This window comes from Petaurus breviceps, unplaced genomic scaffold (assembly GCF_028583685.1).
Source record: "Petaurus breviceps papuanus isolate PSGF00001 unplaced genomic scaffold, PetGlider_PUasm1.0 90625, whole genome shotgun sequence".
Lineage (NCBI taxonomy): Eukaryota > Metazoa > Chordata > Mammalia > Diprotodontia > Petauridae > Petaurus > Petaurus breviceps.
In genome coordinates this window covers 525,696-542,823 of record NW_027187289.1, presented here as the reverse complement: position 1 = coordinate 542,823, position 17,128 = coordinate 525,696, and the positions used below count along the sequence as shown (strand labels likewise).

General features: G+C 34.8%; 1 protein-coding gene across 7 annotated transcripts in view; it reads right to left on the bottom strand.

The window, feature by feature from the left end:
• Window positions 1–2,819: 2,819 nt before the first annotated feature.
• MBNL2 (muscleblind like splicing regulator 2) overlaps window positions 2,820–17,128 on the bottom strand; it is a 193,976-nt gene continuing 179,667 nt past the window's right edge. For all 7 annotated transcript variants that reach the window (XM_069064147.1, XM_069064144.1, XM_069064141.1 and 4 more), the window contains one exon: window positions 2,820–5,639. In XM_069064147.1, coding sequence (XP_068920248.1) covers window positions 5,625–5,639 — 15 coding nt within the window. In that variant the 3' untranslated portion in view covers window positions 2,820–5,624. The remainder of the gene's footprint in view (window positions 5,640–17,128) is intronic.

Here is a 17,128-nt window from a genome sequence, read left to right as displayed (position 1 = left end):
GGAACCTGCAGCCTCAAGGCCACATGTGGCCTTCTAGGTCCTTGGGTGCAGATTTTTGACTGAGTTCAAGTTTTACAGAACATATCTTTTCCAGAGACTGTGAGAAATTATGACAGACAGCATGGTACAGGGCATTTGAATTCAGAGCATGGGTTTGAATTCTAGGTATTCATGATTTGTGTGATCTTGGACAAGTCACTTAACTATGTCATCTGTAAAAGGAGGGGGGCCCACACCAGAAGGCTTTTGAGGTAGCTTTAAATCTACGACTTATGTAATATATGGGGCAGCTAGATGGCTAAGTGGATAGAGTGCTGGACTTGGAGTCAGGAAGACTCATCTTTATGAGTTCAAATCTGGCCTCAGGCACTAGCTGTGTGACCCTGAGCAAGTCACTTTACTCTGCCTTAGCTTCCTCATCTATAAAATGAGCTGGAGGAAAAAAAATGCCAAATCACTCCAGTATCTCTGCCAAGAAAATCCCAAATGGGGTCACAAAGAATAGGACATGACAACAATAATGTAATAAACTCAGATGAGTTCCTCCCTCTTTATCTTGTTCTCTAGAGTTCTGTTTAGAACAATATTAAGAATCTCTTGACCCAAAAGTTGTTCCTATGATTAAAGATTAGCACACTTTGAACCCTTTACAGAGGGAAACCTTTCAGGACAAACATTTAAACAAGTTACCACTGCAAAGAGGGAAGTCAATGCTAATGGCCATTTTATGTAGTTAGTATCATTCCTCTGGATATAGGTCTAAAGGTTGGGTGGGTGAGAGAAACTCATTTCTCTGGGATCAGGGCTAAGAACTTGCTGATTAGGGCAGCTGATCATTGTCAGAAATGAAGGGTACATGTAAGGAAGAATGTTCACAGGGTTTGTTCTCTTTATTTTTCCCAGAATATCAAAATATTTCATTGCCTTTGTGTTTGGCTTGTTGAAGCGCCAGGGTCTTTCCTGAAATAAGTTGTAATTGCATAAGTATCTAGGCTAATAACAAAAGTATATTCTTTAAGTAATTATGACAGCATTAAAATACCAGGAACAATTTTCTTTGGCTATTTGTTACAGACAAAAATGCCATTAAGCTCAGTGACTAAAAGTATCACTTAATTCAATTTCACACCAAGAGAAAGAAATAATTTTAACATTTAAAAAAACTTTTGATTTTGATATTCAGCCAAATAATGCCAGTATGTTGATAAAGATTATTTTAGAGTTAGAGTTTTTGTTTTTCAGTCATGTCTGACTCTTCATGACTCCATTTTGGGGGATTTTCTTGGCAAAGATACTGGAATGGTTTGCTGTTTCCTTCTCCAGTTCATTTTATAGATAAGAAATTGAAAGAAACAGGGTTAAGTGACTTGCCCAAGGTCACATAGCTAGCATCTGAGGCTAGATTTGAACTCAGAAAGATAAGACTTCCTGACTCTAGGCACAGCACTCTATTCACTTTGCCACTTAGCTGCCCCATTTCATTTGAGTAGCCTTTACAAATTTAAGATATAATTTACCATAAATTTTCCTCTCTGATACCAACTAGTTGAGTACATTATCTTGAACTTAATCTCATTTCCAGTAATTCTATTTGGAAACAAGAATTATGAGAGCATAACATTTATTTTATTTATTGCAATTGACACACACACATGTCTGACTTTTCACATGTTTAGGGTTATTAAAAATTACTTTTTTCTCTGGATATTCCTACAGGAATTGCTTTGAAAAGAAACCATTCATTCACCTATGCATGACTGAGTACCTGTGATACTCCTAATAGTCCTGTTTTCTCTGTTCCCAAGCAATATGTTGCAGCTATAAGAAATAGGAATATCCTTAAAAAAAAAAAAAAGACTGAGTCTCCCCAGGTCATCGTGGCTGAAAATGCAGCAGCTACTTTTGGCCTGAGTCCACTTATGATCTGCACAGGATCTTTGACTGGCACTTTGACTTAGCCCACTGTAGCTCAGAGCTCCAGAGCTCAAGCTCTCCACTAGTGTCAAAAGCAGAGTGGGAATTACTAGTGTAATAGCACCACCAAAGCTGACCATATTTATTTTTAATCCTGTCTTCTACATGGGCTCCTATACGGAATGTGCTTAAATATCTGAAAGCTCTATGGAGCTTTCTAGATAGCCTGTTTATACATTACATATCTATGTTCCTGCCCTGTTCTCCTCCAGACACTAGTCCCTCCCGCCTAAAATTACCCTATATTTATTTTGTATATGGACATGTTACCTTTCTTTTTTTTTTTTAAAGCAATTGGGGTTAAGTAACTTGCCTAAGGTTACACGGCCAGTTATTTTGTGTGGGTGTTAAGTATCCGAGGCTGGAACCGATCTAGGATGTCCTGACTCTGGGCCGGCACTTTTACTCACTGTGCCACCTGGCCGCCCCTGACATGTTATCTTTCTAGCAGGATAGAAAGCCTTTGGGGACAAGGAATGCTTCATCTTTATTTTTGTATCTTCAAGTACCTGATCCTTTGGAGATACTTAACAAATTGCCATTTATTAGTTGGGTTGATTAATAACAATAACAACAATAATTATTATTATATAAACACCAAAAGTCATCCAAAATGTGCCTTTTAAAATTTTAAACAGATATGTACACAGGTACACACCATGCCCATTTGCAGCCCACCTAGATCCACACACAGAAAACTGCCTTTCATATTGGCATTTGTTGAATTGTTGAAGACTCTAAGAGTGTGGCAAACACTAAGATTTGCCTACCACCCTTGCCCAAACTTTCATTCAGTTGGATTTGGTCAATATGTCTCAGCAGAGAAAGGAAGAATGACTATAAAATCCTTTTTAAATGCTTCTTTTATTTCATTGGTTGCACATTGGGTGAGTGAACTCAATATTACAACTGAAACATAGAATTGATACAAATTAGACTTCTGTTTACATGGAAAGGTAATGAATGAGGGCTTTCTGTAAGTGTTACTGAAAGATTTAGTAGAAGTGTTGTCAGTGGAGTGATTGAGGTGAATGTTTTGGTGAAGTGCTGTTAAATTACTGAAAACCAATAATGAAATGCTGTTCTCAAAATAAGTGGAGATCCAGTCTCTTAACCACAGCATTTACTGAATTGATATTTTCTCATCTTGGATTCTGGTGATTTTGTTTTTGTAATTAAACAAAGCATTTAAGATTTATTCATCATAATCAGACTCTTCTGAATATAAACAAACTTTTGGCAAATAATATTTATACAGAAAAATAGTTTTAGATCCTCTCAAATCCCAGAATTATTCTATAAAATTACATTATAAATAAATAAAAAGCAAAATCTGTTGTACATATATTTGTACATCTATGTAATTGCCTTGCCTCCTCCTTACTGTAAATGGTATCCTTATGGTCCTTTTGCATAATATAGTCACAAATTCTGGAAAATGGATATCTTATTAAAAATACAGTCTTTTCTATTTCTTGGGATGTGTATATGTGATGCTTTTTGATGGTTTATCTTAAAGGGCTGAAAACAGTTGTATAATAGTCATTTTAAAAAAATCAAAATTATGAAACAATAACATGAAAGACAATGTTATAACAAGTAGTCTACAAAAATATTTCAGTGATGCTCATAATTTACCTTTTAGTTATGTGTACTAAGTTTTCAAGGAATCTAAATTAACAAGTATTAAAAAAAATGAACAAAAACAACTTTGAATGCTATAGGCAAGTTGTAGCATAACTACATTGTTAGAATTGAGAAAAATTACAAATACTAAGAGTATATAATGGTAAAACTACCAAAGTAATAAAAGTTTAGATACAATATTTTCCCACAAATTAAAACAAATGTAACAGTACAAGCACTATGTTAGATTACACTTAGATTGTGATTTTTCTCTCGTTAGGGTGATCAAATCTATGACTTAATATAAATAGATAGGAATTAGACTCTGAGCAACATGAGTTAAAATGGCAGATCTTTTTTGAGACAAATCATGACACAGTTAGTGTCTCTAGTTTTCAGAATTGGCAGTGATGCCAACATTTAAAATATTTTACATTCAATCTGAAAAGTTTAAGTCAAAATACTGCAATCACTAATATGCTCACAAAATAAAGGGATGTTTTAAACAATTACACATCATATTCATTTATTACAGCTGTTTTGTTTTTGAAACAATAATTTAAAGACTATGTAGGTATTGTATCGGACGTGTGCAACATATAAAATGTGAAATATGAAATATTTGGTACAATAGTGCTTAAAATAAACTTCAAAACAAACTTTCTGAACAAAATTTAATTGTATCGCTATAACCTTGAAGATCAACCAAGTATTTAAAAAAGTAAACAACATTAAAATCTGTTTCATCCATATATAGTATATATGTATGTGTATATATAATATGTATGTACTTGTATTAAAGTTTTTTTTTTATATTTTTGAGACATAAAATATGCTTTAAGGTGAAAAGATTAAAAGAACTATTTTTCCATGCTGTAGTCAGTTACAACCCTTTAATTCAACTTTTAAAATGTAAAACAGTAATGGATTTTTAAAAGTGAAACTATCTACTTTTTTGTTGTTTGTTTACATAGTAATTTAGATTAAAGTCACAGTCAGATTTTAAGTGACTAACCTCAGATTTACTTAAATTAGAATATTATACAGATCTCCTCACCTACAGCTTCTTTATTTTACTACATACATCTTTAGTTTCAAAGTGTTATTCTGTGACAGGCAACTGGATGGTGAGTTTGAAAGACTAATCACTTAGATTAGGTTGTTGGCATTGGCCTCCTTTCCTTCAAGCTGGATGAAGTCTGGCAAAATTTAGGCACTTCTGCAAAGTCTCTCTTATAAAACAACATTAAAAATATATTTGTAAAATAATACCTTCAAGACTTTGTTGGTTGGGGGTATGAAGCTCATACCGTGCAAAGTTTTTGTTTCTTTTAATCTATTTCTCTTATTCTAGAATCACACGATTCAACACAGCATCTCCAGGCAAGCCAAACACTATGCTTTGATGCATCCCCAGAACTTGTGCTTGTCCTTGGATTTTCCATTAGAATTTGAGACCTGTAGGACAGGTCTTAGTTTTACTTCACTTCTTTCTTTGCTGCAGCATCATCTCATTGAGAAGTGAACACTTACCCTTTGATTAAGTGGGCAAAGGAAACGATAATAATTCGAGTGAGAATTTAACCTGTACTTGGGACAGGTTGGAACCAATGCAAACTGATTATTGCTAAATTTGAAATGTTCTGAGTCTGAAAAGAAGAAATTGGTTGGGCTTTCTGCATCAGCTATAGTTATGGAGATAAGACAATATTCCTAGGACAGAAAACCATGTTTAGAGAACTTTTGAAAGTAAACTTTACCCTTTATGTCTTTAAACATCACAGCTGGCATCAGGTAGTTAACTATTTTAGGTTGGAATATACTAAGCATACCATATTTAATACTCATATATGATATAGCAGCACTAGCTTCTTAGAGTTTGTGATCTGTCCAGAAGAACTACATTTTTATTTAGCATGCAGTTTGTGGCAATTCTATCGAGGAGGAAACAGGATAGTATGTACAGTAACAATGTTTTGTTATTCTCAATGCGGTTTCTTGGCATTCCATTCCATTTCTGCTGATTATTTCAGTATTATCTGTTAAAAGGGGAAAAAATCACTGTTAGATATCCTTTTGTGAAAATAAAAAAACCGCAAATTCATGCATAGGGTTTGTCAAAATGGAGTCAATTCTATTGGATTTTCATTAGCTTCTTATAATATATATGGGTGTGAATATAATGAATACACAAATTCACCCTTAATTATGCAGGAAAGTGTCTGCATCGCACACTACTTCTGATAATTTGATCACTATGAAGAATGCCACTTCCAATGCAAATAAATTTCCCCCCTGTATTTTCTTCAAGCTTATTTTGCCATTTCAGCATTAGGGCATGTCCACACAAGGGACCACTGAATCACCGATTTAGAGGTAGAAGGGCCCTTTGAGGCCATCAGATCCAACTACTTCATTTTGCAGACGAGGAAACTGAAGCTGACAGAGGTTAAGAGACTTGCCCAAGGTCATATAGCCAGGAAATGTCTGAGGCAGGATTTCAACTGAAATATTCCTGACTCCAGGTCCAACACTCCATCCCTAGTTACAGTCTTATAATGTATAAGGTCATGCATGCATTGTTATCTGATCTCATTCTTTTTAAAATAACCCAGAGCTCTTTTCTGTATATTCAGTTCATCATAAATTCTTATCTGCTGGCTATCAATGATATTCAGAGAGTTTATATATGTATATTCATATGTATATACATGTATAACATACATACATGTATATATGAAAAATTGAATGAATGCATTTTTTCTAAGTTGACTAACATTCATTCACTGACTTCCATTAACCAAATAAATAGTAGAAATCATTTTGTGAATTTTAAAGTCCCATGTTTAAATGAAACATGATCATTTCCTATGAATATGAAATTTATTCTAAATTAGTCAAAGGTAAAAATTATTACATTGAAACTGAAAATTTAATGTAAAACCTTTGAGCTCTAAGGTCCTTTACAGTTGTAAAATTCTATGATTCTGGGTCAATGGCAAAGGGAGATATGTCCTATACATAGCCTGACCCTTTAAATTCAGTCTATCATAAATAACTATCTTTATAAACATTCAGTTTTATAGATGCAAGCTTCCAACTATTCATGCAGAGGAGGTTTACTCTGTGTTATGTTTTAGCCAATAATTTGTTTATTTAAAATCCCAAAGTTTTTGTTTAGGAAGTATTTTTTATAAGTTCTTTATAGTAAGGATCTCCCTGCAGAGAGGAAGATTATTTACCCAGTAAAAGAGCCATTACCTTCCAGCACACTTTATGTTTCTAAGAAATGTGGATTCCCTCATTTAGTTTTCCTTTAGGTGGGTCCAGCCATATTTTGTGAAAGCATAGTTTTAGTGCCCCCCAATAATAGCTTACAGTAAGTAAATACAAGTGTTCCTTAACAGAACACAATATCATGCAATGGCATCTTGAGTTTTCAGAATGGAGAAGCAAGGCATGAACTCTGCTGAAGTTGCCTATAGAATATATAGACTTAATAGAAAGCCATATCTTTAGATAATAATGTTTGTTTCTTTTATCAGTTTTAATTAATGTATCACCTTCTTTTAGTATGATCACTAGCATTTCAGTTTGGAAAAAAAATGCATCCTTTGTTGAGGTATGTATATTTGATTTGGAAAAATTAATAAATATCACATATCCTTTTTTTTTTTTTTGCTTTTTGGAAGTCATTTGGGGTTAAGTGACTTGCCCAAGGTCACACGGCTAGTAAGTGTTAAGTGTCTGAGTCTGGATTTGAACTCAGGTCCTCCTGACTCCAGGGCTGGTGCTCTATTCACTGTGCCACCTAGCCATCCCTCTTTTTTTTTTTTAAACTAGAACACTACCCATATCCTCCATATTGAAAAATTTTAACTTAATCTTCACATCTGGGCATACAGTTATATTACATGTTAATTGTTTAGTTTCTTCATTTAGCTGCAAAGCTTCTTAAGCAATTTGTGCTCCAATGTATTAAATCGTAGACATTTTAAATTTTATTCTGAACTACTAAGAGCTTCTTTATGATGTCTGTGATATAAATATCATGTCATATAATGTTGTGATTCCTGAAAATGTGTTTTCCTTTTAGAATTTATTTATAGTCAGGCCTATTTAATGAAAAGAAAAGGCCAAATAGGATAAAATGTGAGCTATAATAACGCAAGTTTTGATGCACCTGGAGAAAAAGCATTCCGCAGAAAGCATAGCAATGGGCAGATCACAACAATGATATTTTCCGCATGTATCCTAAAAGAAATCCATAACAAAGTGGTCAATTACTCAAAAGACCTAAAACAACTCTTTGGGTTGGGAGTTTAACGGAGAAATATGCAAGACCACCCACTTTTAATTGGATTGTAAGTCAGCACTGCACTTAAGTAAAAAGCACTTACTAGCCTCCCCCATGCCACTTTTGCTACAGGCCCCCCCAGACTACACTGTCTGAATTATATGGTAGTGAAATCAATCAAGACAACCTCCTGGATTATTGAACTCTTGACTGTTACTCATCTCTGACATGTAAGGCAACTGTCTCCATACATAGAGTCGTTTGTTAATTATATATTGTTAATTAGCAAAAGCCCAAGATACAAGATGGTCCATTTTAAATGGGGACCACTTTTGTAACTTGGGAAGGATTTCCATATCTGGTGTCAACAAGTATCCCTCCTGATTCTTTGTCTCTTTTCCCCCTCCCCAGCCATTCTGGCCCTATGAGGCATTAGCAATATTCCTTCTGTCCCCTGTTTAATTCTGTGCTCTGAGTTTAGTCTGTGCCAGGGCTTTCACTAGCATTGCACCAGTCTGGACAATTGGTTGCTTGAAATAAAACTCCATGCAAGTGTGAAAAGAGCTCAACTTTTGTGCCCATGATGGTGTAAGATCGAAGCCCCCAGGGAAAATTTTGCAAAAGGCCCCATTTTCAGTTTACTGTGTTCACTGAGGGTGGTGACCTTTTTTCTGATCTCCAAGAAATTCAAAGACCCAGCATTTATACCTATGAGTCTATCATTTTCAAAACAAGTCAGAGAACTTGTCACAGTCTTCCTTGGTCTTCCTGTCTAACCAGGTCAGAGTTTTGTAAGCATGAAGCTGCTCCTATTGTCCTCTTGGAGGGGTTATCTTCATTACTACAGGGAAAATTTCCTTCCATGCTCTCACTATATAGTTTCTATCTCTTCCCCAGTCACAGGAGATGCTGGGAGCAACTCCCACGACAGTTCTTTTAATTATTTAACATGATATTTACATAGCCTATGGTAGGGATATAATGACAGATATTGTGTTAAATAAAATCAGAAATTCAGAATAATTTTCTATGCCTTTGGAAAATTTCATCTTGGTTGTGAAGATAAGAAGCCATTAGCTGAAGTTATATATACAATAAATGCTCATGGGCAAAAAGCAGTAGTGACTTTAGTGGAAATTGAGAGGTTGCCTGAAAAATTTAGGTGCTCTGGTTCATGACAATCCATCCAGCTAATTTCAGGAAGTCTTCCTCTTCCCAAAACAGATTAGCTGAGAAATTGTGAACTTGCCTCTTAAATAGTTTTATCTTTCAGAAGGTAAGGAAAGCAAAGAGGGGTAATAATTTTGACCAATAATGAGGAGCTAGTGGGTGAAGTGAAAATGATGGGCATTTTGGGAGGCTGTTAACCTTCCCTCATAGGATTAGTAATAGATAAGAAAGGCAATGCAAGATATAATCTGATGAATATTTTAATCTTTAGGCAACAATTATAAGTGTTCAAAGACAGAAAATAAGTAGGATCTCATGGCCTGTGCCTCTAAAAGAGGAGACTCAAGAGGACTGTGAGACTCAAGAATGAAATTCTTATGATTAAATTGTGATTATAACTTTTCACAGGATTTATGGCTGGGATGACCTAGATAATTTTGTTTACTGCTCCCATTTTACAGATGATTCAGTGAAGAAGAAAAAGATTGTTCATTCTCCAACTTATATTTTTGAAGGACATATATAAGAACTTGAAGCAAGAACAAGTAACTGAAGAAGAAAGCAAAAGGATCCCATAAGAGGAGTGTCTGGGAATTAGTTTTCACCATGAACTGAGGCTTATGACAAATGCTAATGACAAAAGTATGACAACATTACCAATGCTTTTGGTTTGGAGGGCAGTACTGAAAGCAAGTAGAAAATTAAGAAGATCTCTGATTATAGATGGGACAATAAGATGATGAAGAGAAGACAAAAATTCTTAACTACAATTTTGTTTCTTTTTTATTTATCAAGGAAGAATTGTCTTCAGACTGTGAAAGACAGAACAAAAATGACCAAATTGATAAATGAAAAACAAAATAACTAAGAGGATGCTAAGAGAATACGTAGATGCCCTCAATGAATTCAATAACCTGGTGCAAACTAGACTTCAGAGTACTGATGCCATTGCTGAACTGTCTTTGAGGAAAATGCGGGTAAAATGACACATACCTCAGAACTGCAGATGAGCACATGCTTCATTAAAAAAAATGTGAGTAGGTAAATTACTTTAGACTTTAAGCCAACAAACATGATGATGATTGTTGGTAAAATTTCAGAATATATTATAAAAGGAATAGTGTGTGTGTGTGTGTGTGTATGTGTGTATGCAGCTCATGAGGGTAGGCTTTTACATAGTAAATCTGGATTTCAGAATGGCATTCGTGATACCTGTATGTCAAAAAAAAACCAGTATCATTAGCTGGGTTTTAAATTATTTTATTGGCTAGACCCAAACAATGTTGATTAGTGGGGCAGTCTAAGGTTCTGTTCATAGCTCTATTTTATTTATCATCTTTATATATGACTTAAATTAAGGTATAAAGGAAATCATATTTGCAGATGACACAAAAATCATGGAGTTAGCTAACATTATATGATAGAATCAGGATTTAAAAGGATTTTGACCAGCTGAAATGGTAGTTTGAACATAACAAAGTGAGAAAATTTAAATATAAAGTGCTGAACTTTGGTAAAAATAAAAAACAAAGACATTCAACTGCATAAATATGGAATGGGCATGGGGGCATAAACTGAAAGCAATTTATATGGAAAAAACCTGGAAATTCTAGTTAACTGTGAGCTTTATAGGAATTAGCAGTGTGATGTGTTGGTCAAAATTACCATTTTAAAAATTATATTATATTATATTTTTATTTTTTAATTACCATTTTTAATAGAAGTATAGTGTTCAGAGAAGAGGAGATAATATACCAATGAACCCTGGTCGGGCCACCTATAGGGTATCATAAGTTTCAATTTTGGATGTCCCATCCAGAAGGGGCATTGAAGAGGCTAGAAGAAACCCAGAAGAGGCAACCAGGTTGGTCATAGAACAGAAAACCACAATTAAAATGTTGCTTAAAGGCTCTGGGAATATTTAACCTGAAGAAAAGACCTGATGGGGGTAAGGGAGGAAATGACAATCTTCAGTGATAACAGTCCTTGAATATCAGAAAAATTGCCTGGTGGTAAAAGGAGTAGACTTATTCTACTTGGACAAGGAAGGCAAAAGCAGGACCTGGAACAGGCAGAAGGTCTAGGCAGAAATATTCTGGCACAGTGAAGGAAACATCTTCCTGATGATGAGAGATGTCTGAAAATAGGCTCCCTCATGGCCTCTGAGTTTGTCTCCTGAGAAAGATGTGTAAGCAGAGGCTGAATGAACTCCTCCGGCATTATTACAGTTGAGGCTTAAGCTAGAGATAGAGATTAGATTGGGTGACCTATGAAAGCCCCTCTAACTCTAAGGGTCTGGGAAGAGAATATTTACAGTTTTAGGAAATGCCAGTCATTCCACTCATAGAGACATCTTAATAATTCTGGCCCCTTCTGCCAAGGAGTAGATAGATGATGTGCCAGCTTCTTAATGCATCTGACCTTGATTCATCAGAAAAATGAAAGCTCCCAATTTATAAATCTACCATATAGTAACAGTTAAACTTTTAAATTTATATGCAAAGATAGCCATCAAGTAATACTTATTAAATTATTATGATGTCAAAGCATTGAACATAATATCCTACTTAGAATAAATTAAGATTTTATGGGTATAGGACAATCTTAATTTATATAGTAGTCATCTTCTTGAAAAGTTGGATTGAAATTGGATCATACTTTAAATGCTTTTTGAAAGTATGCTGTGTAAAGTTATGGCATGGTGAATACTTGTATAATAAAATACTCTTTTAAAAATGAATAATAACCATCTACATTGTCTGAATTGAAAATTTGGGTTGCCGTATATTGTATTTACTTAACCTGGGGCATAGTCATGGTAAAAGTTCTGTATTTGGAGTTAGAAATTATTAAAGTATGAATCCTAGCCCTGCTACTTGCTAGCTCCCTGTAACCCAGAGCATGCATCTCCTCTTTGAGCCTCCATTTTCTTATCTGCAAAATGAAGATAATAATGCTTCTCCTACTGACTTTACAGAACTGTGAGAAAAGCACTTTGTAAATCTCAGAGTGCCCCAAAAATGTGAGTTTCTATTTTCTTTGTTTTCCTAAGACTGGCTAAAATAGCACAATGATTTTCTTATTGTTTCAAAAACCTTGTGTTTCTTAAGTAGAATTTGTTTATCGTGTTGCTCTGTAACAGTATCTGAGTTGGAAGAGATTTGCATTGGTCATCTAGTTCAACCTATACCTAACCAAGAATCTCATCTATCAAATTACTATCAAGTGGCCATTTAGAGTCCTCTTGGAAACCTCTGCTCAAGGAGAACCTAATACCTCTGGGAAATCCTTTCCACTTTTAGATTGTTTAAATGTTGGGAAGTTTTTCTTTAGATCAGACTAGGACTCTGATTTCTACCTATGTCTCTTAATTCCACCCTATAGTCAAGCAGGACAAGTCTTAATTGTTCCACATGATAAGATTATCAGATGCTTAAAGCTATGCTATTATCCCTTCAAATCCAGCCCAGGTTGACTTTTCTCTAGGTTAAGCATCCTGGAAAAGGAAATGGAAAACCACTCTAGTATCTTTGCCAAGAAGATCCCAAATGGGGTCACAAAGAGTCAGACATGACTGAAAAATGACCAAACAACAGCAAAGCATCCCTGAGCTCCTTCAGTGTGACATGGTGTCTAGTCCCCTCACCTTGCTTGCCATCCTTCTCTGGACACACAATAGCTTGTCATACAACTCTTCCTAAAATATGGTACTCAGAGTTGAAGAGTTTTCTAGATGAAGCATCACCAGGGAAGAATATAATTGGACTATCACCTCCCTTTTTTGGGACACTATCCTTATCAGGGCAGACTAGAATAGCTTCTTGTGGGAAGAGTGTTGGACCAAGAGTCTGGCTTCTGACCTTTACGGGGAGACCCTAGGCAAATAACTTCTCTGGATATCAGTTTTCTTATCTGCATAACAGCAGCACCTTCCTCAAAAGGAAGTTTCTAGGATCAAATGAAATAAAGCATGTACAGCATTTTGCAAACTTTTAAGTGATATAGAAATGTTGGCTACTTTTATACGATTCTCTTGACTCCTTTTGAACTTGAGACCTACTTACACCCAGAAATCTTTCACAGAAACTGTTATCTAGATGTGTAATTAGTTATTTGTACTGAAGTACAGAATTTTACACATGTTACTATTAAGTTTAATTTTATTAGATTCAGTTCATTTTTCTAGCCATTGTTCTCTTCTTGGATTCTGAGCCTTAGAACACCTGTTATCCCATAATTTTGTCATCCAAGTCATTGATAAAAATCATATTGAATAGAATAGGGCTAAGGGCAGATTCCAGAAATACTTCAGCACAGATCTCCCTTCATTTTGACTTTGATCCATTAATGACTACTCTTTGGGTCCATTTAACTAATACATATAACTATTATTACCTAGCCTACATTTTTCCACCTTGCTCTCAAGCATTTTGTGAAAAAATTTGTCAAGTGCTTTTTCGAAATCTAGGTATATTCTCTTGCTCAATTAATCTACACATTACATGATAATATTACGATTTAAAAAGATCTTGACATTTAACCTATCAAAAATGGAACTGTAGTTAGTTTGGGATAATTGTTCTTTATGAAAACATGCCTGATATCACTGATTATATCACTTGTCTTTCCAGAATTTTTAAATGCCATTCCTTTGGTAATGTATTCCAAAATTTTGCCACAGAAATTGAAGCTAAGCATACCAATCTATGAATCTACTATCTTCCATTTTTAAAAAAGGATCGAAACTGTAAAAGATCTGTTTTGAATTTAAGAGAATAGAGTACCAGGGAAGTTTGACCACTTTCTATTCAAAAATGGGTTTGCTTTTTCTTTGCATTAAAAACATGTAATTCTTTGTTTTTCTTGCTAGTCACTTTTAAAAAAATCCATCTTTTTGTTTCTTAAAATCAATTACATTTTTGAACATCTGGAAGCTCAAGTTAACAGGTCCCTACATAGATGGGCAAGTTTTTTTTCCCCTTCATTTGATTTGAGAGATAATTAAAAATATTAAAAATTACATTTTGAATTCAGGTTCTTCTGAGAATTCAAAAAACTTTTTTTTTTAAAGAATCTGGCAGTGATAAAGTCTGACTGACTATTGTCCATTGAAATGAAAGATAATTTCTAAGTGTAAAATGTATGTGAATGTGGACATTATAGTGAAGAATGGTCTGATTCTTAACCACTGCAGATTTGAGAAATACAAGTGTTATAGTTGAAATACCATTGGATTTGGGATTTGGAGCACAAATTCATGAATTCAGCTCTTGGTTTTACTTCTTTCTGTCTGTGTTACTTTGGGTTTAAGTCACTTTATGTCTCCCCCCGCGCCCCCATCTTGCCATCTATAAAAAGACAGGGTTGGATAAAATAACCTTTGTTTTTTTCCCTTTATTTTTGAAGGGGGGAAAGCAGAGCAATTGGTGTTAAGTGACTTGCCCACGGTCACATGGCTAGTAAGTGTTAAGTGTCTGAGGCTGGATTTGAACTCAGGTCCTCCTGACTTCAGTGCAGGTGCTCTATTCACTGCTCCACCTAGCCACCCCCAGATAAGGTAACCTTTAAGGTCTCATGAAAGCCATGACCCTATGATTGCTTTTTCAGAATTTCATAAGACATGACAACCCCAGTGCTCAAAGGGAGAGTAAAGTCTTTCTCAACTACTGTGTGACTTCCAATAAGTCACTGAAACTTTCCGAGCCTCCGTTTCTCATCTATAGAATTGAGTTTTGAGTGAATGGTCTCATGTCCCTGCCAACTTGAAAAATTTATGAAACTGGATTAGCCACAAAATATTGGATTTAGTTACTGCTGCCAAAGAGCAAAGTTAAAGTGAGAGGATGGGTTTTTTTTTCCTTTTCTGGTGGGATCCAAATACTTTTTCTATTAGAAAGTTATATCTTTAGCCTTTAGTTTTAGAGAGACCTCCTTCATTCAATTAGATTGTCAAATTTTAAGAACAAGTAGAATTTTATACTTTACTTTATACTAGTCTTTTAGAAGTATTAATTTGGTATTCTGTTGTTTTTTTCTTTTTAAAATCATATATTTTCTTAGTGCTTTTATTATGAGACTTTCTTAAGAGCTGACAATTACATGTACATATACATTAATATATGTATGCATATATATTTTATACATATGTATTTAATTCTTAGTTCTCTGATCTAATAGATTAGCTATTGTTATATATATTTTGTAATTTTATGGCTGTGAGACCAAGGCATCAGAATGCACCCTGAATTCATTAGCACAGGCCAGAGATACACACGTTTCTCAGAAATGAGTATATCCTTGGGGCTGAAATCTACTTTTCAAATCAGCATCTTTTTTTCAGGTAATGACTCTCAAACCCTAACAATGTATACACTTTTATTTTTTTTTAAAGAACCTGTATGGAATTTTTAAAATATATTTTTTATTGCAGAGTCTTAAATATGATTAACTAAATTAGACCACAAAAATAACCTGGATCAGTGATATACCTCATGATAAAGCTAAAAGATAAAGCTAAAGCTTTAGCTGGGTATTAACATCTCTCAACTCAATAATCAAGGCTCTCTTTATGTTCCCTCTTCAAATAAGTAGCTCTGAATAAAACTCTGAATTTCATGTCCAGAGTACTATTTATGACAGTTTTATCCATCCACGTTGAATTTTTTTTAATGCCCCTTAGCAGCCCTTAAAAGGCTTTCAGGGTCATTTTCATGAGATCTTCATAGCATAACATTATTAGTCCCATTTTGCAGATCTAGAAATTATGGCACAAGGAAGTTTTATTTTATGGACACCTTATGTATGCTTTGCCTAATGTACCCAGTGCTCTCAGAGCTAAAAAGAAACATTAAGTTTTTCTTTCCTGTGTGGTGCTTTGTCTTCTCTACCAAGAAATAGTTTATTATGCTCATCTGAAGTGGGCTATTGTAGGGGCCAGAGTATGTTTGATCAGTGGTGACAGTAGTTCTATGATACTCATTGCACCCTTGTCATTCCAGAATGCTGGTGGAGACAGTCAAGAGGAAAGCTTTTCCAATCCAGCCCAGGGAATGGGAGCAAAATGCAAAGCAATAGTCAGGAGCCAAGGGCAATAGCACTAGGTGGGAGAAAATGGTGGCCACTGTAAGTACCTACACGGGCTGTAGCAACTGAAACATTTCCAGGGGCTGGTGTGCCTGACCTTCTCCAGTATTTGCAACAGGGTTAACCAACCTCTCCCACACTGGACCGTGCTAATACTTTCTGTGGGCTGCTTCTGAAGGCTCAGCTGCTACCTAATAGCCCTTTCCTAGACAGTTAATAACCAGTCAAATTCACAGTTTTGCTGCCCCTTTTTCTTAGAAATTCTGGCAAATTCCTCTGCTATGAAGGATATCAAATTCAAAGAGGAAAATTTATTCATTATTACATGCCAGACAGACAATAGTCTCTCAAATAAACTTTCTTTTCAGTGACGGAAAACCATGGATGAAAGATGAGATTCCAGATATTTTGTATTTAGCAAATTGTTGGCTCAACCAAAATCCAGAACTGAAAGCATTAGTCTGAGTTCCCTTTTCCACAGAAAAGAGAACACAAGATGCTACACAAGATTTGAGCACATTAAAAATAAAACCATACCTGGTATCAGATCATGAATTAATTAATGACAACCTATCGTAATATCTAATAATGATACTAGTAATAATAATAGCTAAAATTTATATAGCACTTTAAAGTTTGCAAAGCACTTCACATGTATTATCTTATTTGGCACTCATAACAATTATATGAGGCAAGTGCTATTATTATCTCTGTAAAAGATAAAGATAACAAATATAATATTGTCAAACATCAGGCCTAACAGTGACAGATAAGACCAAGAATTGCTAAAATGTCCATTGGTCACTTACTCAAATGAGTAGTTTATTGTAACTTTCTATTAAGCAATGCCTACTTAAGTCTCAAATTGCACAGATTGAAAAAAAATAAAACCCTCAAATTAATGCAGTATAGCAAGGGAGCAGTAATATTGGATGAGATATCAAAGGATCTGCTTAACTATTAATCTTTAAGTCCTCA